Raw genomic sequence first — 25,625 nt, forward strand, 5'->3', positions numbered from 1 at the left:
ATTTGTTTTATGGGTTTGGTTTGGGTTTTATTTTATAGTTTGTTTTATATTATATGGCTTTGTTTGGTTTTGGTTTGATTATTTTTGGTTTTTGCTTTGTGGGTTTGGTTTGTGTATTTTTTGGTATGGTTGGTTTTGGTTTTATGGATTTGTTTTTGCTTTGTATTCATTTTGCTTGTAGTTTCGGTTTGGTTTTATGTTTTTTGGGTTATTTGTGTTTTTTCATGGATATGTTGTTTTGTTTGGTTTTATGAATTTTGGTTTGATTCGTTTTTGTTTTGTGATTTTGGTTTGTGCTTTGTTTTTGTCTTGTTTCATGGTTTGTATTGGATTGTATGGTTTTGGTTTTTGTCTTGTTTGTGGTTTGATTTGACTTGGTGTAGTTATGGTTAAATTTTGGTTTGTCGCGGTTTGTTTTGTTTTGGTTTTATGTTTTTTTGCGGCTTTGGTTTGATAATATTTGGTTTATTTTTTATTTATATTTTATATATTTGGTTGGGTTTGTTGTTTTTAAAAAATTTTTGGTTCTGGTTTGGTTTTATGGATTTGTTTTGGCTTTTCTAGGTTTGGTTTTCTAGTGTTTTTTTTTTTTTTTGCAAGAAAGTGTTATTTTCATTGAGTCTATGTCTATTGTTTTCTCTCTCTCTGAAGGCCGTTGCACATCCTGGTGTGTAACGCAGCGGTTTGCACACAGCCCTGGAATTTAACGGAGGACGGGCTGGAAACCACCTTTCAGATCTGTCATCTTGGCCATTTCTACTTGGTTCAGCTCCTGCAGGACGTCCTGCGCCACTCCGCTCCGGCTCGGGTGGTGGTGGTCTCCTCAGAGTCTCACAGGTGACACCTTTAAATATTTCCCATCATTTCATCTCTCATGCGTTCATGTAAAATCATCCATCTACTCTCAGTTGTCGCTTCACCTACATGTCACTAAATGGACCATATTTACCAGCTAAACCTTGTGTCCTGGTTGAAAAACGGGCCACTTCTGCTCTCCGATTCATCGCCGTGGAAAGAAATGTGTGTATACTGTATGCAGTACAGATAGTATGCAAAATAGAGAGCTAATATTTGGGGCCTGCTGTTCCTGTAACATGATTATTAAATGAAAGTGCTTTGAAGAACATTTTCGACTCTGAGAGTGTGAGGGTCCATTAGATTAACAAGCCCCTTGTGTCATTGAGGGAACACAATCTCAATTCGCTCTGGCCAACAGTAAAATCACTTACTTGTTATCGCACTAACTCCTCCGTTTAACTTTTACAGTTTATTTCCTTTCTTCTTTTTATTATCATCCTCTGCTACACCTGATAATGTTTGATCCCTACCTCCTCATCTCTATCACTTCCACCGCTTCTTTAATATGTGGCCTTTTGAGCTCCCCATCTGACCTCTGACCCAGGAAGAGATTATATTTCCCAAAGCTGCAAGAGCCGTTAAACCTTGACACGGCCGTGCAAGCGACGGAAAGCGGCTCGGAGATGGAGGGAAAGAATGAGGGGTTGGGGAAATCGAGGGTGGAAGAATAAAATGGAGTCAACAGGAAGGTTTATCTGCGCTGTAGCACTGGGGCTTAAGTGACAGGAGCGATAGGTGCTGGCATTTGCCTCCCGACTCCAAACAAGAGGACACTGATAGCACGGACAGGAAACTCACCTCTGAAAACTCACACCAGATTCACGCCTTTATACTTCAGTCTCTCTAAAGCAGGATACTGCAGTCATTAAATACCAGCCTGACCTGACCTTTTCATACCTCTGCTCCGAAAATAGACTATTTCCAGCCCAGAATGCCTCTGGTGGGAAGACCGTAGGATTATCCCAGCCGTGAGGGGATGACAAAGTCAACATGTGCAGAGGGATATTGGGGATGGATGTATAACAGCTCCACTGGATAGTTCGGCCAAAAATACATAAAAAAAACATTCAGTCATTATTTACTTGCATTAATGTCATTCCAAAGCTGATTTTCATTCTTCTCTGGAACATAAAAGGAGTTTTAAACGGAGTTCAGTGTCACACAGCACTTGAAATTGAATGGAGATGTAGGATATAGAAATACATGCATACATGCAATATTTATCATTAAGCTTTTTGTTATCAGTGTTGAAAATTATCATTGTGTTTTGAATGCACCCAACGTAGAATAACCACATGCATATCCACGAATTATGTATTTTTTTTTCCTCCATAGGATATAATATTTCATCTGAATACAGTGCACAATTTAGCTGGACCACTTTAAAAAACAAAAAAAAAACTTATATTTAAATTGTTGTTATTTTTGTTTTAAATATCAAGAACATTGTCTCGTAAACAAACTTGCCATATTGCTAAAGGTTTAACATAATTGATGCCAAAAGTTATTCGTTTTTATGCGTAACATTTAGTATGTGTGTGTACACAAACAACAACAAAATACATTTTTTACTGAATAATGGACCATTTTTTATTTAAAAATGGACCACTGTTATAATACTTTAATTTATTTATGTAAAGAGCTCGATAGACCCTGGTAATTTCATTCCTTGGGGAAAAAAAGTGTTGAATTCATACTGGGTTTGGAAACAGGAGGGTGAATGAGTGAGCTATTCCTTAAATTAACAGTTCACACCTTTAGTATTTGTACCGTTGCGATGCCCGCAGATGTTGTTGTTTACCCAAGCAGAGATGTAACGTGTCAAACAGCAGCATGGGCCGCACTGAGCTTGTCATACAGCAAACGTCACGTTTTGATTGGTTGTTAAGTAAAGTGTATAATTAAGAGGTAAATGTTGAATGCAATCGCGGCTCTGATCCGCACTAGGGGAGGGACCATTCATTTCACTGCAGTTTCTTGGGACTGTTTACACACACACACACACACAAGGACACATTGAGAAAATACGTCTTGTGTTCAGGGGCCTTGTCAAACATCTGGCGTTTAACAGCTTAGTCAGAGCCAATTAAAGAACATCATGTCGTAGCTTTGATTTGCATTAAGTCAGACCTGGCCTGCCAAAACTCATTTAGCTCATTTCTCCATCGGCTCACATTCTGGAGGTTATTCCTGCCTGTTAAACTTAGACTCGAGACTTTAGTTAGACTTTAGTCTGTGGGAAATCAATGTTATCCATTTGTTCACATTTGACTATTTACTGTCTTTAAAGCGATTGTTCAGTTATCATTTATTTACCTTCAGAACACAAAAGTAGATTTTAAAGAGTGTTTACAAAGATGCAAAACTAGACAATTCAATTCAGTTCAAGTTTATTTGTATAGCGCTTTTCACGATTCAAATCGTCGCAAAGCAACTTTATGGAAAATTGTGTTTCTACAATATTTAGTAGTATCTTATCAGTGGTGACTGTCAGTTTATGTGTATATGGCAGAAATGTACAGAAAAATCAATTAAAGACGTAATCAAACAGTTGATAAACACTATTAACAGCAATTATTATATTATGAAATCAATATTATAGCAAAATTTGGTGTTTCAGGGATGGCATCATCACCACCAAACTAGATGACAAACAAGACAAAAAAATAAACAATTAATACAAAACAACAAAAACAACACAAAACAAAGCAAGGTGCCTACAGAAAAAAAAACACAAAAAAGCAAAACAAAACATAAAAACATCTCATAAACGAAACGAAACCAATAGAAAACAAAGCGTAAAAAGCAACACTTATGGAAAAAACGAAGAAAAAAACCTAAACTAACAAAATGACCGACACTAAACCAAACAAGATGCCTACAGAAAAAACAAGGCAAAATAACTCACAAAAAACTAAACTATAAATAAAAAAATAACAACACAAAACAACAAATAAATGTAAAAAAACAAACAAAAAAAACAACAGAAAACCAAACAACACAAAAAAACCCCTGACAAAAATCACAGAAAATCGTAAATAATGTTAACCCTTTCGAGTCGATTAACGCATATATGCGTTTTGAGTCATTTTCTCCTGATAACCCCGAAAAGAACTTAAATTACACTTTCAGTTTTAATCGTACAGATAAGAGCAATACATCAATCGAATCTGTAAAGGGTCTAGTTTTTTTTGGATACAGACATAATAACAAAAAACCTTTGTGCACTTATAAAATAAAGATAACAAACAAGGTGCGCTGTCTACAGTCTTTGTCTCCGCTGATCGTCATGTACAAACATTTCATTAAAATGAACTGTAACTCCGTGAATACTCAAAGAAGAGACATGAGAGAGATATCTATAGAAAGCCTGGAATGTCTACTTTTAAACTAAACAAGTGCTGCCGAAAACAAATATTCTGAGATAAAGTAATCCATATGAAAACAACGCGATGTCTATTTTTCATATCTCCGCTCATTATATATAATGTGACCACGCCCCCGCGCTGAACGCGCTATTCAGATTCAAACTGAAGCGCGCGGCTTGAATACGCCCACACAGAAGAAAAGGCATTGAGACTGTTCTTCAAGTTTTTATTTTATTTTACTGTTTGCTTCGCGATAAGAGGACCAAGACATAATTCACCCCAAAAAGATGTGGTGTGGTTGAGGATTTGAGAAATGGATTTCCTCAGAAAAAAGAATGAAGCACTTTATTCAGCAGAGATCATAAACATGAGTAAGTCTCTTTTTATTTATTTGTACTAGTTTTCACATAAAGTGTAAACATTTTACTAGTTAGACTTTTTCCAAAGACTTTTTCCAAACTATAATTCCTGACTAAACGTATAATCAAGTGAAACATTATGAAGTTTCAATAACAATATACAATACTATACCATTCAAAAGCTTGATGTAAATAATATAAATGTGACAAATAGAGATAACTCTAACAAATGTAAAAACAATGCTTTTCTTTCAATTTATTCCCCCTAAAAAAACCTGAAAAATATTATCAGCTCTTTTCAACATTAATAATAATAATAATGATGATGATGATGATAAATGGGGTTTATTTGGTAGAAAATAAGATTGTTAAAAGGATTTCTGAAGGATTGTGTGACTGAAGTAAGGATGCCAAAAAAAATGTTTGAAAGTCAGCTTTGATTGTCCCTAATAAACTGTTTAACTGCTCCCCCAAGTGGATATTAAATTATGTTGTGGGATAATTACATATATTCTTAATAAACTACAAACATAAAATTATATACTTTTATTTTGTTCTCACATTCTTTCTTGTAAGTCCTCCCTCACAGTGGCACAGCTGAATGAGAGGCTCATTATGCGGCTCATTATGCAGGGCTTTGTCTTCTCAGGTGTAAATCACAATGATATTCATGATAGTTGACGCCTACTCGCATATGACTTTTACCAACAAAAAGTGTTTTAGAAAATTTAAATCAATATATTGTTTTCTGTGAATGAGTAAACAAGATGATTTTCACATCATTCAGAAAGAAAAATTCTAGGCTACAAGCTCCAGTTCTCAACTTTTCCGGCAACCAATTTTATGTATGTGTTTTATTGCCTTATTCAAGTGATTTAACATTTTTAGTTTTTCACTAACCATGCATAACATTTTTTTTCTAAAAAATACAATCATGTACATGCATGCATTTCACATATTATTATAGCCCAGTTTGTGCTGATTACAGTGATATTAGACTTTACCCATTTAGATATTTATAAGAAACTGAAAAAAGCACAAATGTCAGGGCATGACAAAACTTCTCAAGGCCCCAAAAATACCCTTAGACTCCAGAGGGTTAAAAAACCAAAATAAAATGCAAGATATAAACCACAGAAAAGAAACAAATTAAAACAAAACAAACAAAACAGACAATTCTCAAAACATCTTTAAGTGTGTCTCCAATTTTGATGTTGATTTGAATTGCTGGTTGTTGTTTGTGAAGGTTCACAGATCTGGTGGGCTCGTGTGGGAAGGTGGAGCTGAGTCTGCTTTCCCCTCCGCAGAAGGAGTACTGGTCCATGCTGGCCTACAACCGCGCCAAACTCTGCAACATCCTCTTCTCCAACGAGCTGCACCGCCGCATGTCACCTCACGGCGTCACCTGTAACGCACTGCATCCTGGGAACATGATGTACACCTCCATCCACCGCAGCTGGTGGCTCATGACCCTCCTCTTCACCTTCGCTCGGCCCTTCACCAAGTCTATGGTAAGTTTTGATTGTTTTCCTCATTTCAGGAACAGTGGTTGGTGCTTGAATTTTTGTAGTTCAAGAAAGTTTCACTAGCATGCTTTTAGGTTCTTGAGCAGGAATCGCCTGTAGTTAGCGTGTGTGTGTGTGTGTGTGTGTGTGTGTGTGTGTGTGTGTCACGCTGCCGTAGCGCTGCTCATAAACCCCAGTGCTGCATAAATCAGGCGGGCAGCTCTTCCTGTAGGCAACACTCTCCCGTTTTAGCCTGAAGAGGTGAGTCACATACACTTACAGAGACAAACTATAAAATTCAACATCCTCATAAATCATAAAGTATCTGCCTGTCTCGCACCTGAAGCATTTCCTTGCACTTCTGATATGCTTTGGGCCACACAATGCATTTGATGTATTCTTTGTTTTAATTTTGGTTGAAAACTCTGAAGGCAGAGTGTTTCAGCCGAGCTGATTATGTATTAAAGAGATGGGTATGAATCTGGCAGAAGTTTATGCGCACGGCCCAGTCGTAACTCAGAAGTGCTCATTTCTCCAGCTGTCAGTCATGTTTGATGGACGCCGCTGTGGATCAAGGCTTTACACTGCACTGGTCTGAACTGGGACTTGTTCATTTGAGAGAGTGTTTTTTTGTTTTGTTTTTGATGAGACCTTTTTAAGTGTAAAGAAGAGCCAACATTTTAGACATTTTTGTTTTTTGAAAACACAGGAGAAAATATATTGCTTATAAGGCAACAAATTAAGACTCACAAATTTTCAAATAATTTTGTTCCAGATTTTTAATACATTTCACTTGATGGTTACATTTTTACAGGTATTTTAAAAATACAATTAAATAAAATGTAAAAGTAAACAAGTAAATAAATAAATATTATGAATTAAATTCACTGTTATAAATTATTATTATTATTATTATTACTATTATTACTATTATTTGTCTTTATAGTATGTAAATTATTTTTATTTAATTTTTCTGTATACATTATTAGTTTATTATTTCTTCATCTGTTACAGTAATTATTGTATCTCTATATATTTCAAATATATCTAGAAATCATATCCATATAAATTATATATATATATATATATATATATATATGTGGTTACATTTTCAGAAGTTAGTAATCCTTTCTTTCTTTCTTTCTTTCTTTCTTTCTTTCTTTCTTTCTTTCTTTCTTTCTTTCTTTCTTTCTTTCTTTTATATTATATTTTATCCTAAGCTGCTAATAATATAGTGTTAATATGAATCAAACTAGTCATTATTTTCTCCATAAATTGAAAACCGTGCATGTAGGATGAGCCCAGTCCTTACCAAGGTGTCTATGTGCCTCTCTATCGCTTTTCTGAAAGCCCTCAGAAATGAGTGAACTTCAGACGAAACAGTGCTGTTATTTTATGTACTGGTTATGAGGCCATGAAGATGCTATGGTTTTAATTGCTTGCAGTCTCGTATGGGATGCTGGGAAATTGTTCAAGGTTGCAAAGCTCTGCATAATGTTGACAGGAAGAGCCTGGAACGATATTACGCCCAAGCTCAGGAAAACGCCTTTGTCTTCTCCCCGAGAAGCTGTGGGTGATTTATAACTGCGCAAATCTAGAATAAAACCTCTTATTTTGCTGTTTTATTGCATCTGAGCGGGACACTTCCATTTAGTTTAATGCATAGATGCATCAAACATCACAATTATAATTAGGCCTAATTAATTGATTTATTATCATTGTAATTTGTTTAACTTGTTGAGATTAAAAGAAATAACAAAATAAGAAAAAAGCAGAGGATGTTGCAGAGTAATTCATGACACCGAATATCATCATCTCATCTTGTAATGTGTAGATAATCTTCAGTTTTGCTGAGCTGATGTAAATTCATTGGGAAAGAGGCAGGGCTGATATCTGACTTTAACTCTGACGACTGTTTTCATCTGTAATCTGTACATCAGATATGCTCTGCCATGCAGCTCTCTTGCTCTCTTCTTGGCCTGCAGTTGTACATTAGGCCCATGGCTTTGATAAGAGTGGAGTCATTTTCTCCTCATAATAATCAAGTGGTCTCTTGTGCTGAGCAGAATGATGGTACTGATCTGTCCTGGCATACAGACGTCTGGCAGCGAGAAGCAGGGATGAAATGCATCATTCCATGGAATCAAATGTAATTAATTACATTGGTTTAATTAAATAATTGAAATAGTTACAGTACATATTAAATTTCAAATAGGGTCACCTGTAATCTATAACCCACTCCATTTCCAAAGTAACCTTCCCAACACTGTCTGCCACTGGAATCATTGAATTTAATACATTGACTTACTGATCTAGGTTTAGAAACAACAAAACACTTCAATTGATGGTACTTGCTAGGGCTGCACGAAGTGTCGTTTAAGCATCGATATCGCGATGTACGAATCCACGATAGTCACATCGCAGGATGTGCGATGTAGGCTGTCGTAGTTGATCCGTTATTCATTAACTGTACAGACCAGCTGCTCCCCGGCCCTTGACAAATGTGTTTCACGGAGCGAGAGAGAGAGAGCGCGCAAGAGGGCGCAAGATAGAGAGCGAGAAAGAGAGTGCGGGAGAGAGAGAGCGCGAGAGAGAGCGCGAGAGAGAGAGCATGAGAGAGAGCGCGAGAGAGAGAGAGATAGAGAGAGAGAGAGAGAGAGAGAGCGTGAGAGAGAGAAAGAGCGCGAGAGAGAGCGCGAGAGAGAGAGAGAGAAAGAGCGCGTGTGAGAGAGCGCGTGTGAGAGAGAGCATGAGAGAGAGAGCGCGAGAGATTTCTTTTTCTCGCGCATATTAATCAAATGACACGATGGTGTCAATGTTTAAATAATTTAAAATGAGAATGTAAGCGTGCTCACCCCATTTTTGTTTGTAAGAAAAAATTAGATTAGATTTCATATCACAATATATATCGCAGAAAAATAAAATATCGCAATGTAATTTTTTCCCAATATCGTGGTACTTGTAAATTTCCCAAATACATATATATTTGTTATGTAAACAAATGTAACTTTTCCAACACATTTTGTTCATATTAGATCTCTAATGCTTTATGTGCGTTAGATATTTTTGCTCAATGTCAAAAAAAGGTCATTTTTGATACTTCCTATGTGGTTTTATGTGAAGTACTGTACGTCCCCGAAGCCTCTGTAACCTTTTCATTTGTGTAGTCAAACAGCTGTTTTAGCATGTTTGGTTTGACATTTCTTAGACGGCTGGGTATTGTGGCGTCTAATAGCTGCTTGATGCTTTGGGACATGAAGCTGCTGGGAAAATCACAGCCGCCCAATCAGCACCCCCCCCCCCCCACCACTCGTCATGCCCGCCATCTTCACAATTGCTTCATTGGGATCCAGTCCGGCGCGTTTTCAGCAGTTTAGAGCAATTATTTTCCCCAGGATTCTGCCTCAGGCGCTCCGCTACCTTTTTACATATGCAGGGGCTGAACTTTTGACCATGGCCCAATAGTCGTACATTAGCCGATGGTTTGCTCTAAAAGGGGGGACTTTAACAAGTTCCTCTGTGCATTGGCAAGTGTCTCGCCTCTCGCCTGTGAGATAATTTAGCCAGCCTGCTGCGAGACTGCTGCCAGTGCTTCCTTATGGGAGTCTAAATCTCTCTCGCTCTCTGTCCCCTTATAAGCCGAGCGAAAGGAGGAGATGCTGCTGATGGATCTTTCCTCGTGTTTGGCTAACGAGGGCTCTGCTTCTATTAGTACACTACCGAGGCTTTACACATTCTCTCTCTCTCTCTCTTCTTTAATGAAGTCTCGTCACCCCGAGTGGCTCAGATTTATCCCACTGCGATGAGCCCTGTCGGTGTGGCGACTGTCCCCCGGTAACCGGTTGTAAGGTCAGGTGTTGTTATCTGCCTGTACATGGGTCCTATCACGACAGCGCCGCAACCGGGGCTGACAGGCGCTCAGTGGAGCGGAGCGAAGTGGGGCAGAGGTCTACACCCAGAGCCCCTTCCGCTGCAGCGGGACACAATGAGCTGCCAGAAGCCCTAATAGGCTCATAATTGGTGATTAGGGTCTGCAGGTTGTGAAGAGAACCGGTTCACTCAGCCTGCGGGAATGTTTTCTGCTACAGGCTGCTGTGCTGTCTTCTAGTGAAGCGATCGGCCTGAAGTGATCCATATCAAATCTAGTGGTCACTAAAGCCACTTTCACCCTGTGGATATATCTGACAATATCCCTGTTCTTTTTCAAGGGTTTTTCCCTGATCAGTGTTTCCCAACACTGTAACTTGAGGCTAGGGTTGGGCGATATGGAGCAGAAAATATATCTCAATATATTTTTGCTATATCTTGATAGACAATATATATATCTCGATATCTTGACAGGAAATATAACCCCCCAAAAACTACTGCAAAAACAAATATGCAAAATATTACATGTTTAGTTCCCTATGAAATGTTTTATTTTTTCTTCATCATATGTTTTTTGTTATGTAATTCTGCTATTTAGCATGTGTAATTATTTAAATGCATAAATAAAAAAAATAAAATAGCCTTATGAAATGTTTTTTTCCCCTCTGAAATTCTGTGTATTTAAAATTTTCTGGTTATCAAATGAAGGCATAAAACATTCATTTAATTTATCTTTTAATTATTGAAAATTAAGCAAACTTTATTTTTTGGTAAACAAATGGGATTTATTATTTAAAATAAAACATGGGAGAAATGTTGTGTGATTTATTCATTAAAAAAATAATTTTAATAGCAGTAGTAGTAGGCTATGTTCATTCTGGTGAACAATAGTAACAGGTTTCTGGCAAATGCTTTTATTTTGACGGGTTTACCTTACAGTTCTGTTTGTGTGATTCTACAGTCTACGATGTGATATATGACGCTAGTTTTACTGAAATCAAACGGTCAAATGCTCATGATGTGACTCTCAGTGCAGTTCTGGAGATGTTCTTCGTGTGTTTACGTTCTCATTTAGTGAGACGACAGAGGCTGAAATGACCGCGAGCGTCACGCGTGCTTCCTTGTGTGTAATACATGAAGACGAGCTTCTGCGCCATTCATTAACACAGACACGCATGGCGCAAAACATGCATCATTCATATTTAAATGAATATTTACAGATATTAGTCCATATCGGGATTTGATGTGAGTGCAATGGCCGACTTTTGATTAATTCATTCAAAATTGGACAAATTCCGTGACATTCCACGTTAAACTTTAAATTCCGTTTTTATGACTGGATTCCGCGATTTTGTGCGCATTTTCTGCATCGTGGAAATCATAGGGACATCTGCCTGCTGTTCGCCCGACGCCTTAAAACTGAAGTATATCCATATAATAAAGCCAGTTGTCCTTTTTTGAAACTAGTACTGTAGCCTATGGGCTAGTTGCGGATGACGCCATGTTTATGAGACAACACGCGAGGGGAGGGGAAACAAAATCAAGGATGCCGGGGCGAGCACAGCACAGAGAAGACAAACAAGCAAAGTGGCGGAATCAGAATTACATATAAACAATATAGCGATATATACGATACGTCAAAATCCATACCATGTTTAAGAAATATATAGATATATTTTAAATATCAAGATATCGCCGACCCCTGCTTGAGGCACCTCAACAGTACACAATCTTGGATATCTGACCCTCCCACTTCAAATCTTGGAGTCTCTACTAAAGAGCGAGTTGATCCAGGTGTGTTTGATTAGCCAGGGATGGGATGCCTCTGGGAACAGATCAGAGTTTCTCAGACCTGACCTGGAGGCCCACCAGAACCAAACATTTTGAATGTCTCCTTGAGGGGTGCACCAAAACCAAAAGTTTCCGAAAATGTCCCAAATGTTCAGAATTCTAAAAAGTTTCTGGAAAATGTAATCCCAGGAATGTTTCATCACTTTGCAACTCTAATCTACTTTATCGGACACATCTAATACAGGTTTGGGAGTATCTGCTGAACTGATGAGTTAATTAACATGTTTACCCCAGCTCTGCATATCTTCTTAGGTCTGATAAACCATTTTCAGGTTTTGGAGTCTACTAATGAACTAATGACCATTTCCCAATAGTTTTCATATTGCTTTGCTTTGACCGAACAAGCGTTTATTCCACTTCTTTGGGACTTTCGGGTCTCTCTTCATGATTTTGTCACCTTGTTTCTGAAGAACAGCTGACAGGTGTATCAGCTGCACAAGACATTATTATCATATAGATTATCAGTAGTGCTTAACTTTTGCCAGGTTGCTTTGAACTGTTCTGGGCTCCACATGAACTTACCTCAGACCCCAGATTTCAAGTGAACCCAGTACCACAGGTCCAGAAGAACCCCAACAAATGGGCCATCAGACATTACACCACATAGGAATGCTCTTTTGTCCCCCTTCTGCAGATAAATTGGATCCAGCGTTGGAACAGTAGGTTCAGAGCAGCCGACTGTTTGAACTCCGCATGTAAACAGCACAGCGCCTCGTCCTGCGTAACTCTCTGGTTGGAACTGAACATCAGACCTTAAATAGACTTTAATCTTTAATCTAATTGAGCGATATGTTGGCTTGATGTTACTCCATTCTCTCTCCATCTCTCTTACCTCCCCCTGCATTACCTATTATGAGCCTGGAAGACAATCTGCGACCTAAAAGCACACAATCCCATTTGCTTGTATTGACATGTGTGTCTCAACTCAATCCTATTACCAGGATTATAGTCTACCAAGACACACCATTTCATTAAAATAAAGTGTGGGTCTAGAGGCATCCACACACGTACATACGCTTGCAGCTCTTTGGAGAGAGCGACTCATTGTGCAGGAGGAAACGGAGCAAATAGTTTATTGCTTGATCAGCCGATGTGGCCAGGAAGGTGTCGGAATCGATAAAGGACCAATCAGAGGCAGGCAGGCAGCGTTGGGGCGAGCCCGGGAGCTGTCATGTCATTCCAGTTTGACCCCGAGTCAAAGTCACACGGCGGCCCATCCATCTGAGTGCGCTGAGCTAATTCTGCGCTCATCTGAAGACCATCAGATCTAGCACATGGATGCTAGCAGAATGAGACGATGACTTCCAGTGACGTGCATGGGTGATGTTTGAGAGGATTCTGTCGCTTCGATTAATTCTTTAGGGGTCTCTTATTTGCTTTGGCCAGAGTTGGTTCACTGTGGGCTGCATCATGTGGTTGCAGTGTTGTTGCCTTGCCATTTGTATTCAAACTATAATGAAGAGATTGCTGGAAATTATATGAAAAGAACTGGAGTAGTTTTAATGCAATGTTCATGTCATGTCCCAGTTTCGGCCCAGATCTGGCCCACATTTGGCCAGATGTGGGCCGGTTCTGGGCCGAAACTGCTTGCTGTCTGGGGTTGGATTTATTGTAATGTTAATAATGCAATTACAGTCTGTAATTAAAGTGTAATTACAACTCTGCTTTTTTACAGAAGGTCAGAATGTTCATACGGGTCAACCATTTTATGGGAAGTTGGAAAGTCATACATTTGGTAATTCTGTCGTGACATGAATTATGCTACATAAGAGAATAAATTTGTGGCATGACATTTTCTCCTCATGAATGTGTTGGAGCAGACGTGCTAATGAGTAAGCTGTGACCTCCACAATGTTTGGTTTCTTTGAAAAACTTGCACAAACCTATTTGGTTCTCAAACCTGGTTATCTTTGCAACCCCAACCCCTCTAAAAATACCCATTTTCCCAGAATTCCCAACTGCTTTCCCTAAAAATAAGGCTTCCAGATCCATATCTACCATGATAGAGGCCTGTTTTTTGTGACATGTGGCTGATGGACTATTTTTCAAATTGATTTCAAAAGTGTACATAAGCAGTTGATCCTCCACCCTAGATTACCTATTGATTTTTAATATGAAAAGCTCATTATACAAACAGTAACTGCAACACCAAAAGCTAGCCAACCTTTGCATAAATCCTTTAATTGAATTCCCAGAGCCTGTGGTTCTACATTTTTTTAATTAAATCCATTTCTTTTCCTTTTTTCCCCCTTTCTTCTGTAAGTGTTGGTGTTTAATTTGCATGCTGTGAAGTGGCTCCTGTCCTAGATAAAGTGCCATTGATCCTTATTAAAGCACACCTCTAGGCCTGCTGAAAACCAACTGGGAAAATTAAATGTGTTCATGGTGCATACACTTATTCCCTGCATGATCGGATTAGAGAGGGAGGGAATGGGAGAGGGAATGAGAACGGAGAAAGAGGGTAGTGAATAGTGAACAGAAAAAAAAAACAAGAGAAAGGGGAGACAGAGTGATATTGAGGGGGAAAACGTAGAGAGGTGAAAAGATTAAGAGGGAAAAACGAAGAATTATTATTGATTTGGCAAACGTTATTATATTATGTTTCTCCAACCGTCCCAAAGAGACACCGTTGGTCTTGAAATGAAATTCTGAGCCGTTTCCTCACAAATCCACCTGTGTATTTTTCACATTGAGTTTCTAATAGCCTATAGATAGCTTTATCAAAGCTGCTAGTAATATTTTTCTAGTTGGCTTTTGTGTGTTGACGGGTTACTCTCATTTGTTTTGCTCTGTGTGAATAAGTAACCACCTAATTTGATTTGTAATGATCATCTGAACTCTTTCTAGACAGGCTTGGTCGTAATGAGAAACAGCGACCTTTGTCGACCCCTCCACTTTATTTGACACTGGTTATTAAATATCCATGATGGTGTTCACCTCATAACAAGGGAGAGTAATGGTTAATTAGAAATTATTCGACAAAATAAGGCTGATAATATTACAGAAGATTGATGTTCCTGTTTCTTTGACATTGACATTGATCACCAATCGGTCAGATCAGAGCCAGTCAGATGATGACGTGTTTATAGCATACTTTCAGTATTGAAACAGTTATTTTAGTTATCTGCCAATGACAGATAAATTGTGAAAATTTAAGATAAAAAGTTAAGTCAAGCATCACTATTTTTATAACTATTTTTATTAAAATATTTATAGTTAGGTTTTTTTTTTATGAGGCTTGTTTTATTTGACTTGGTGAGCAATAAAATGCATTCAAAATGCATTTTAGTGATTTGCATTAATTTACAGCAATAAAACAAAACAGAACCAGACACTCTCTTTCTCACACACACAAATCTAAACTAAAAAGCAAGTCAACAATAAAAAACAAAACAAAAACAGAGAAACAAAACAAACACATGTCACACATAATTAATAATAAAAACAACGAACTAAACTTAAAGGAAAACAAAACAATCAAACAAAAATAATTATTTAGAAAACAAACAAACATAGAAACAAAACAAAAAAACTTAATGCAAACAACAAATGAAAAAAACAGCTAAAACACACACACACAAAAAAAAAACGAATAATAAAAAAATGAAAAATTAAAAAAATAAAACAAAGTGTAGGTCACAATACAAAATGCAACTAAAAACAACAACAAAAGCAAAACAACACCACAGCAGAATACAAAACAAAACATGTAGGTCATAAAATTACAAAACACAAGTAACAGCACAGACTTAAAAAAAAAAAATGTAAAAAACAAAACCTGAAGCAACAAAAATAAATAAGGAAATATTTTGTTTGCTCATCAAAGCCAGTGTTGCTTGTGTTTGGTGCTTTAGTTTCAGATGGAGGCCACACATGAACACTCCCACACCTTTTGTCACATTCTCACACATGCTAGTTATTGCTGGCTGTAGCCTGTTCTGTAGCCTGGACTGAAGCAGATGGAGTTGACGAGTAGTCTTTTGCTTCTGTGGGTCTGATGGCTGTTTAACAGGGTCTCTGTCTGTATCGGCTGTGCTTTGCCTGCGCTGATCAGTGGCCGCAGACAGTAAGATTTATCATGTATTTGTGCTAGTTGATTGCCAACAGAGGCGGCTGTCTCCCAGCGGTGCTGTATGCAGACTCCTGCTGAATCAATAGGGATTAACCTTTGACCCCTGGGCACATACTTATACACACACTTGCTGTCCGCATACACACCTTCATTTCATCAGTTTCACTTAAACACAGCCACTCACTCAATAACTCTCCCACTGCTAATTATTTTCAAAGCATGTAAGCAGCTCTCTGGAGGAAAAGTGGGCTTCTGAAGCAGGAGGAGGAGGTTAGGGATGATCAGGAAGGGTATCAGCTCCATACATCTGCAGATACATGCGTCGCACATCAGTAATGACTGGCTCTTCCTGTCGGACTGCTTGGAAACACTTCTGCACCCCGAGAGAAGCAGAACTGAGGAGTTCAGATTGGAGGGTGTTTTTGAGTTTTGAGACTAAGATTCACTAATGTATTTGACCTTCCTGTCAGATTTCTGCATGCAAGACAAACAAATGCACATGTGCACAGGCATATTGCAGGATCAACGTGTATAACAGCTTGTACTTTGTGTATAAGCAGACCATTAGTGATTTTAGTTTGGTTTCTAGTTCTTGTTTATTTTATTTTATTTTATTTTATTTTATTTTTGTTCTGTTGTTTTCTATCTATCTGTCTGTCTGTCTGTCTGTCTGTCTGTCTATATGTCTTTTCTATATGTCTTTCTGTTTCTGTCTGTCTGTCTATATGTCTGTCTTTTCTATGTTTTTCTCTGTCTATCTATATGTCTGTCTGTGTCTGTCTGTCTGTCTGTCTGTCTATATGTCTGTCTGTCTGTCTATGTGTCTGTGTCTGTCTGTGTCTGTCTGTCTGTCTATATGTCTGTCTGTCTGTCTATATGTCTTTTCTATATGTCTTTCTGTTTGTCTGTTTCTGTCTGTCTGTCTGTCTGTCTATATGTCTGTCTGTCTGTCTGTTTCTGTCTGTCTGTCTATATGTCTGTCTGTCTGTCTGTCTGTCTGTCTGTCTATATGTCTGTCTGTCTGTCTGTTTCTGTCTGTCTATATGTCTGTCTGTCTGTCTGTCTGTCTGTCTATATGTCTGTCTGTCTGTCTGTCTGTATGTCTGTCTGTCTGTCTGTCTATATGTCTGTCTGTATGTCTGTCTGTCTGTATGTCTGTCTGTCTGTCTGTCTGTCTGTCTGTATGTCTGTCTGTCTATATGTCTGTCTGTATGTCTGTCTGTCTGTCTGTCTGTCTGTCTATATGTCTGTCTGTCTGTCTGTCTGTATGTCTGTCTGTCTGTCTATATGTCTGTCTGTCTGTCTGTCTGTCTGTCTGTATGTCTGTCTGTATGTCTGTCTGTATGTCTGTCTATATGTCTGTCTGTCTGTCTGTATGTCTGTCTGTCTGTCTATATGTCTGTCTGTCTGTCTGTATGTCTGTCTATATGTCTGTCTGTCTGTATGTCTGTCTATATGTCTGTCTGTCTGTCTGTCTGTCTGTATGTCTGTCTGTCTGTCTATATGTCTGTCTGTCTGTATGTCTGTCTGTCTGTCTATATGTCTGTCTGTCTGTCTATATGTCTGTCTGTCTGTCTGTCTGTCTGTATGTCTGTCTATATGTCTGTCTGTCTGTCTGTCTGTCTGTATGTCTGTCTGTCTGTCTATATGTCTGTCTGTCTGTCTGTATGTCTGTCTGTCTGTCTATATGTCTGTCTGTCTGTCTGTCTGTTTGTCTGTCTGTCTGTCTGTCTATATGTCTGTATGTCTGTCTGTCTGTCTGTCTGTCTGTCTGTGTCTGTCTGTCTGTCTGTCTGTCTATATGTCTGTATGTCTGTCTGTCTGTCTGTGTCTGTCTGTCTGTCTGTCTGTCTATATGTCAGTCTCTGTCTGTCTGTCTGTCTGAAAACATCTGTACCCTGTGTTTAACATCTCTTTGCATTTTTATTTTTGGCCTCTTTTTTATTATATATTTTTTTAATTTTGGGTTGTTTTTCAACCATAGTTTTTGTTTTAATTAGTTTTTTTGTTTGTTTGTTTTTATCTTAATAAATAGATAAATAGACAAACACACACACACACATTTATATACAGTACAGGCATTTGGCTACTGAACCCTTTTTGTTAAAAACACTGTTGATTGTAACGCAGACAAAACACAGACACACTGTACTGACCCTCTTCAAACAATCGCTATCAAAAATCAACTCGGCTTTTACTGACACTCTGTTTTTAAAAGCTTTAAGCTCAGTTGAATAAATATTAAAGGGTGCAAACATCTCGTTTTCCAGCTAGCTGCTCGCTTTAAAGAGCCAAATCACGCTGTAGAGCAGAATGCTTTTAATGTGCATTATCACTTTACATAATTCTCATTGTAATGGCGAGGGGACAGAGGTCACTGAAAGTGATCTAATGCTGTTTGCTCGACACACTCATTCATGCATGAATTATTGAGCTGACCTTTGACCTTTAGACTGCTCAAATAAGACCTGAATAAACAACCACAGAGAGAGAGAGATGGAAATACCGAGTGCATTTTACTGAACAGAATCAAGCTTAAACCTTCTGATATGTTAAATGTGAAGAGCATCTTTTACGCTTATTAGTGGCAGTCAGAAAAAAAAATGTTCATTTAGGGGTAAAAAAAAAACAAAAAACTGGGAACTGGGAATGAACTATTCCATAAAATGTGAATGCTGTGATAGACCAAACTTTTGCGATACACATTTTTCCTTCTCATGAATGTACTAAAATGTCTTCTTCCATGGCGTATTGTTACAGTGAACTGTAAATGTTTGTTATTACTATTGAATAAAGCTATTATAATCTATTTAAACATAACTATATGTGCAAATGACCTTTATAAACTGCTTGAACTGTCATTCATCATCCAGGTGTTTAGATTAGTAAATATGTTAATGAGCACATTACGTCATAAAACATTTTTCATGAAATGACCCCTAAAAAAACATCTACCTTTCTGTCTTCTCCAGAAAAATAATAATGAAAAAAACAGATCTCCATATTGTGGCATATTGGGTGTAGGGCACAGCCAATACAGAGAAAGTGAAACAAATTCACTCTGCCTCATTGGTGTTTGCCATTCCTCTTGGGTATACGCACTATATCTGCTATTGATCGTGTTTCCGTGGCTCGTTGTGACCAATCATCTGTGCAATGCATCTTACAGCGGCCACCTAACCTGCCCCACTACACCTGCTTAATGTATTCAAGCATTGATTGTGCTTTACACTTAAACATGATTAGCTGCATTCATACCTATTCATGTGCTGCTCTCTTACTGTTAGACAAGGGTCAAACACACACACACACACACACACACACACAATTGCACATTATATGAAAGGGACGTTCCAAAGACTTAAGTTGTTTTTCTATTGGCATAAATGTTATGTTGTTTTCTATAGTGAATTAGTTGCTCTAATCAGCTATTTCATAATCATTAGTTTGTATTTTTTTAGTGGTGTACATGTATACTGTATATAGCTATTGAACAGCGCATTACAAATATTGCATTACAATTTATTGCATATGATTTATTTAATGATAACTTTTTATTGAGAAGATAATTGTAGAGTTGTGTTTACTGGTTTCTGGATTTCATTTTACATTTGCATGTAAAAAATTCAACAGAGTTGCATGGTGATTATTACGGTTTAATTTCAGCTGCCATTTTAATTGGCTAATTAGAAATAATTATTTGAACCAAACTTGATTTGAAACAAAAATAAACCACTAGACTAGATTATACTCAAAACGATCGAAACAAACACCAAAAATAAATAATTGAAAATCAAAAAAAAAAAAAATAAAGCACTACACACAAACACAAAACAAACAGCAAACAAACAAAACAGGAACAGTAAGAAAACAAAACAGCAAAAATAAAACAAGAAAACTAAACAAATCAAGATAACAAAATAAGAAAAAACAAACAAAATAAAACTAGAAAGCTAAACAAAATAAAACAAAACTATTTTTGTTTTGTCTTTACATAGGGCATGCATGCCAAGAAAACACATCAAAACAATAAATCAAATAAATTGAAAGAAATAAATGCATTTTTGCATCTGCAGCTGCCATTTTTAGAGAACTTTTCCATTTTTTTTACAATCTGCATCAGTCGGTCAGTGGTTTCTGAGATGTTGTCTGAACAGTCTCATGTACGAGTGAATGTCTCGTATCCAAAGCTGTTGTCTGTCTCTCACTTCAGCTCTTGACTGTGTGTGCAGGCTTTGCTGCACGTGGCCAGTCTTCAGCTCTCCCCGTCTCCTTGAGAAATGGCTCTTTCAGGGACAGAGGTCATTAATATTTTGTGTTGTGGATCTTTGAGGATGTATCAGATAAAGTGGTAAAGAAAAGCTTTTATTGGACATGAACAGGCCACTCCACGTCCATACAGTAAGCTCGGATTGGATCGGAAATTAATGATCAGGGAATGTCATTGACGTTTCTGGTATTGAACAAACAAAATGTTCTTTTGAAGCGTTGTGTGAGTGACCTCTCCAGAGAAACAGAGAGAGAGAGAGAGAGAGCACTTTCAGGAATCCTTTATTCCCAAATACAGAAGAACATTACCTTGTCCTTGTATTTAATTATTTAAAAAGCTTTCTTTTATCTCATTTATGTATGTATTTATTTAGGTATTTTTGTTGTTGTTGTTCATCTTTTGTTTTTGTTTTGCAGCCATTACTTCAGTCTCCAGTATCACATGATTCCAGAAATCATCTTAATAAGCTGATTTGCTGCTCTTTTTTATCTTCTTTCTTTCTTTCTTTCTTTCTTTCTTTCTTTCTTTCTTTCTTTCTTTCTTTCTTTCTTTCTTTCTTTCTTTCTTTCTTTCTTCCATCCTCTCTCTCTCTTTCTTTTTCTTTTTACCCTCCCTCCCTCCCTCCCTCCCTCCCTCTCTCTCTCTCTTTCTTTCTTTCTTTCTTTCTTCCATCGTCCCTCACTCTCTCTCTCGATCTCGATCTCTCTCTCTCGATCTCTCTCTCTCTCTCTCTCTCTCTCTCGATCTCTCTCACTCTCTCTCTCTCTCTCGATCTCTCTCTCTCACCCCAAACAGCAAAGACTTTCAAACCCATTAATAAACGTACAGATTTCTGAGAGCGGCATATTACAGTACAATGATTTCTGAAGTAACATGTGACATTGAAAATTCAGCTTTGCTGTTTTAAATATATTCAAGTAGTAAATAGTTATTTTAAATTGTAATAATGTTTCAGAACATTACTGTATTGTGAATCCAATAACTACAGCCTTGATGATCAGTAGAGACTTCTTTCAGAAACATAAAGAAACATACGTTTTACCGGCAGTGCGATAGGAATCAAGTGAATCTGAAATGACTTTGATAAACCGTTTAAACTATTAGCAGAACTTTTAATATCAAATCTTCTCTCTGGCTGCGGAGATCAAAGCCATCGTAGTTGGACTTTGGAGATTTTTGGAGAGTTGTTTAATTAAAGGGAAGAGATGAGCACTAGATGTTCTTTGATGCTGAATCCAGCGCTGCGCTCGGTACATTTCATGTGATTTTTCTGCACGATTTCCCTCCCACTATTTAAGGAGAGCGCGCGGCGGAGTGTGAGTTTAGATGGTGACTGATGCCCCTCTCTCTAATGCAGTAGCTGTGGGCTGCCGGGAGGTCAGTGCTTTCTCAAGGTGAAGGCGCGCGAGGGGTCATTTCCAGCGAGAGTTCGGATCCCTCCGTCTCCTGGGGTTTGAGCAGATGCACCCCCTGCCCCCCTCGCTTCACCCATGTGTCTGTGTGGCGTGATTCAGGGCCGGGTCGTGCCAAACACCGGCGCGCGTCTGAGCAGTCGTGCCAGGAAGGATGCCAACATCTCCAGAGGGAGAGAGTGAAATCATCAAAGCTGAATGTACACACATATAAAAGCCACTTTCATTTGTTTACACCTTTTATTTTCTAGAGGCTTTGGATGGCAAATATATATTTAATTGGCACAGGGTTTCTTTCTGATCTAAAAATGCCTTTTTATTTGGAGTGCAATACAGTATGTCCTTCTTTTAAACTCCATTTTTATGAATTGTTTAGATCATGGGTGTTATTTATATTTTAATATGTTTGATAATTGCATTAAGACGCTCAAATAAGAATACATGCATGAACTGAGTGCCTGTTTTGAACAGTAGGGGGCATGATGGGTTAACCGAAGCCCCGTCAACACACAACACTGGCCTGAAATAAAAGAAATATGAACCAGAAAGTAGCTCAAATCTGTTTCAGATATTCCTAATTATTTAGTGTTTTTTTTTTTTTTTTTAAGTAAGATATTATAACAGTTAATAGATAAAATAATTAATTAAACTTTTTAAAAGTAACCTTTTCTTGTAATAAATGGCTGCAACTGCACTTGTATGTTTCCAGAAGTTTTATATGTTTTAGTTTTTCCCTTCATACAGTCCTCCAAAGATTCTGGTTCAGGCTACTTACTTTAGAGAGCGAGTGAGACGCATTCATTCACAACTGCGCCCGTGACATGAGAAACCATTACAAATACAGAGAAATACATTAGAATTCAAATCTACATATCAAATTGAGAGACACTTATTCAAAGGAAAAAGCTAAAATAATAGGTTACTGTTGAAAGTGGAGACAAAGGTGAATTCCAACCAGCGTTTGTGTGCCCTTGAAGGGCACTGCAGGAAGAAAGTGCTTTAGATGTGTGCACACTGGTCAGTTAAAGACAGGAATTTTGCCATCTATGATAACAGGATCCTTGCGGTTCATGTGTTCAGAAGTCATTTCTTCTTGCCTGGGATTTTAAACCCTAAAGAGAGTGCAGTACTTCAGAGTGACGGACTACACCAGTGTTACTCTGCATCACTGCCAAACCAACTGCTTATATGATGGATGAGAAATATGAATTGATTTTATACTTTTTTATTGTTTCGTTTATATCATTCATCCTTTGTCCTTATTTGGTGTTATTTATTTGCTTTGGTGCACAATTTTAATGCGATGTTTATGTTTATATGATTCATTCCATTATATGTTTTTATTTATTTTAGTTAGCACAGAATATATACAGCCCTTTTCCGGGAAACCTGTTTGAAAACAGTTATTTTAGTGATTCCAGTTAGTCATACTTCTGACACATTTCAGCCTTGAATGAATGATCTGGTCTGTGTTTACACTCACTGGATGCATATTAGATGAAGTGTGTGCCGATACAGTAATGCCAGTGCATCTGTCCTGATAATGGCAGCCAATAGTCATAATAGTGTGTGCAGAAATGGACGCATTATTGCCCATAGATCAGCGATGACGGGAAATCTATTTGTCTTCCCTGTCTTTTCAGCTTGTCTGTCTGTTTTCACTACTGCATCCTCCTTATTCTCTGTTAAGGATAGTGACTACAACTGGTTCCATAAAAAAATACAAAAAAAGTCAAACATTTCGACCGATAGCAAGTGAATGGAAGTGCTTAATCCTTAGATAATGTTAATAGTCAATACTTTAAAGTTTTTAAAATTTGGTTTCTGTGTGTGTTTTTCTAAATGTATGTATGTATTCATTTATTATTACTTGTGACGTCAACCTATATTCTTTGTTATTCTAGTTTAGTGCAGCTATCAGGCAGGTTTTGCTAATAAAGTTTATAGTACGGTGCTAAGTGTCAATTTCCTCTGCACCCGTGGTCCATGGTGGTGGTAATTAAAATGCTACAGAGGGAGCGGAGCACGCATGAAAATTTGATGGCAAATTGATTTCAAGTTCATCTTGAAATTTGTCCTCAGCTGGAACCGATACTAAAGACAGCTTTTTGTCAGCTGAGACAGGTACTGATGACTGAACGATAGAAACGAAAGAACTGGCGGCGGATAGAATATCCACATTTGATTGTATTGCGTTTAACTTTATTTTGGTTTCATGTTAAAGAGGTCGTTTGTCTGTAAGGGAGAGTAAGTGATGGAGGAACACGAGAGGGAAGTATCACAAACCGTAAGGCCACATCCCACAGCTTGGATATTTTTGCTTGAGAAAGTGTTAATTTAACACTGAAGAAATTTGCATGCTAGGTTGTGTGCTTTGTATGATGTTCAGTTACACAAAGTGTGTGTGCTTCTTTGTGTGTCTGTGATGTTTGGTCAGTTGCGTATGGTCTCATTTTCCCCAGACGTCTCTTTTAATGTCTTTGTTTTCTTTTTACTTTCACAGATAATCCTACTTTAGTAGCACACCGCTGTGTGCAGTATGGCAGCTAAGCAGAAACCGTAATCCTCTACTCAGGTATTGATAGTTTAGATTGACTCCTGCTGGCTTTCATAAAGACTGATGAGACCTTTTACTGCCAAAAGAGCAGGAAATTACCAGGAAAAAGACAGAAGATGATGTAATGGATATTGGAGAACGTGAAAATGAAAGAGGGATAAACAAACAAAAGCAAAAGGAACAAACGAATTAAACTCGACAAAAAAGACAAAACAAAGAAACCAACAGAAAAAAACAGTGGAAGATCAAACAAATAAAACAAAATGTGCGAAAGAACAACTAAATGATTGGAATTTAATCAAAAGTACTAAAAAAGAAAGTGAACAAAGTGGTAGAAAAAGTGAAAGAATGAAAATAAATTGAAGGTGCAAGTTTGTCTAGAGAGGGATACTTCCCTCTCTTATTCCTCCATCCCTTCGCACCTGGGCTCATTGCCACCCGGTGCCATAAGAAAACAGCAAACATCCGGCAATATGATTTTAAAGATGTAAATATAGGAGGAATATATCAAAGTAATTTATATGTGCCAAATTTCCTGCTGCCAGCAGGTGGCGCTATGATTATAACTGAATATTTTGGTATGTAGATGTCTTCAGTCCAGGACCCTTACCAAACATGTGAAATTTGGGGTAGATTGTACATTGCATGTTTAAGTTAGTGTAAACCAAGTAATTTCCTGTTGCCAGCAGGTGGCGCTATGACTATAAATCAATATTGTCCTAAATATATATTCAGGCCAGGACTCTTGTAAAACAGGCGAACTTTGGTGCAAATTGGGCATTGTGTGCATGAGTTAAACAACGTCCTATTTCTTGGTATTAATTGCATGCTTTAGCACTTAGTAAGTGTTGTAACATGTTTGAGCATGTTTCTAACATGTGTAGCACACAATGGCTATTTTACTGTTGCTAATTGTGCAGATTGGACACTACATAACTAAATTATGTCAACTTCCTGTTTCATGGTATTAATAGTGTGCTAGCATGATTTAGCATGTTTCTATCACGTTGGCAGCCTATTTAAGACTTGCTGACAATTTTTTATATGTTGCTAGGAGTCCGTTACAGTGTTAAACATGTCATTTATAAAATGTGTGAAGTTTGGGGAAGATCGGACATTGCTTGTCTGAGTTACAGCAACTTCCTGTTTCATGGCATAAAATCAAATTTGTCAGGCCGCCAGGGACACACCCCTTGACAAAAACTCAAGATCTTAGCAATTTAACGTCACAAAGGCCTTATAATAACCATCACCAAATTTGAAGGTGATCCGATTAAAACTGTAGGAGGAGTATGAGCACAAATATCATACAGGAAATTCAAAAAAGCATACATCCTGTTGGGCATTGGATTTTGTACCAAGATACTTTTTTGTAGGAAATGGTGTGTTACACGTGTGTACTGATTTTCATTCATGTATGTGAAACTTACTGTAGCTCGAGGGGCAATTCCAATATGGTCCTTACAGTATCAGTGCTCAGGCCCTGATGAAACCAAAGGCGCGTTT

The 25,625-nt window shown here is 37.8% G+C and overlaps 1 protein-coding gene across 4 annotated transcripts in view; it reads left to right on the forward strand.

The window, feature by feature from the left end:
• Nucleotides 1-25,625, forward strand: part of LOC128014368 (WW domain-containing oxidoreductase) — a 194,483-nt gene that overhangs the window by 60,227 nt on the left and 108,631 nt on the right. The window contains exons 7-10 of one of the 4 annotated variants that reach the window (XR_008183533.1): nucleotides 652-837; nucleotides 5,832-6,096; nucleotides 6,269-6,351; nucleotides 21,511-23,356. Coding sequence is in view for 3 of the 4 variants with exons in the window: in XM_052597943.1 (XP_052453903.1) it covers nucleotides 652-837; nucleotides 5,832-6,096; nucleotides 6,269-6,280 (463 nt within the window). In the remaining variant the exon portion in view is untranslated. Of the gene's footprint in view, nucleotides 1-651; nucleotides 838-5,831; nucleotides 6,097-6,268; nucleotides 6,620-21,507; nucleotides 23,357-25,625 lie in introns of those variants that run through there. The other 3 variants (XM_052597943.1, XM_052597944.1, XM_052597942.1) reach the window with 3 other exon arrangements.

Source organism: Carassius gibelio, chromosome B25 (genome assembly GCF_023724105.1).
Source record: "Carassius gibelio isolate Cgi1373 ecotype wild population from Czech Republic chromosome B25, carGib1.2-hapl.c, whole genome shotgun sequence".
In the NCBI taxonomy this organism is placed as follows: domain Eukaryota; kingdom Metazoa; phylum Chordata; class Actinopteri; order Cypriniformes; family Cyprinidae; genus Carassius; species Carassius gibelio.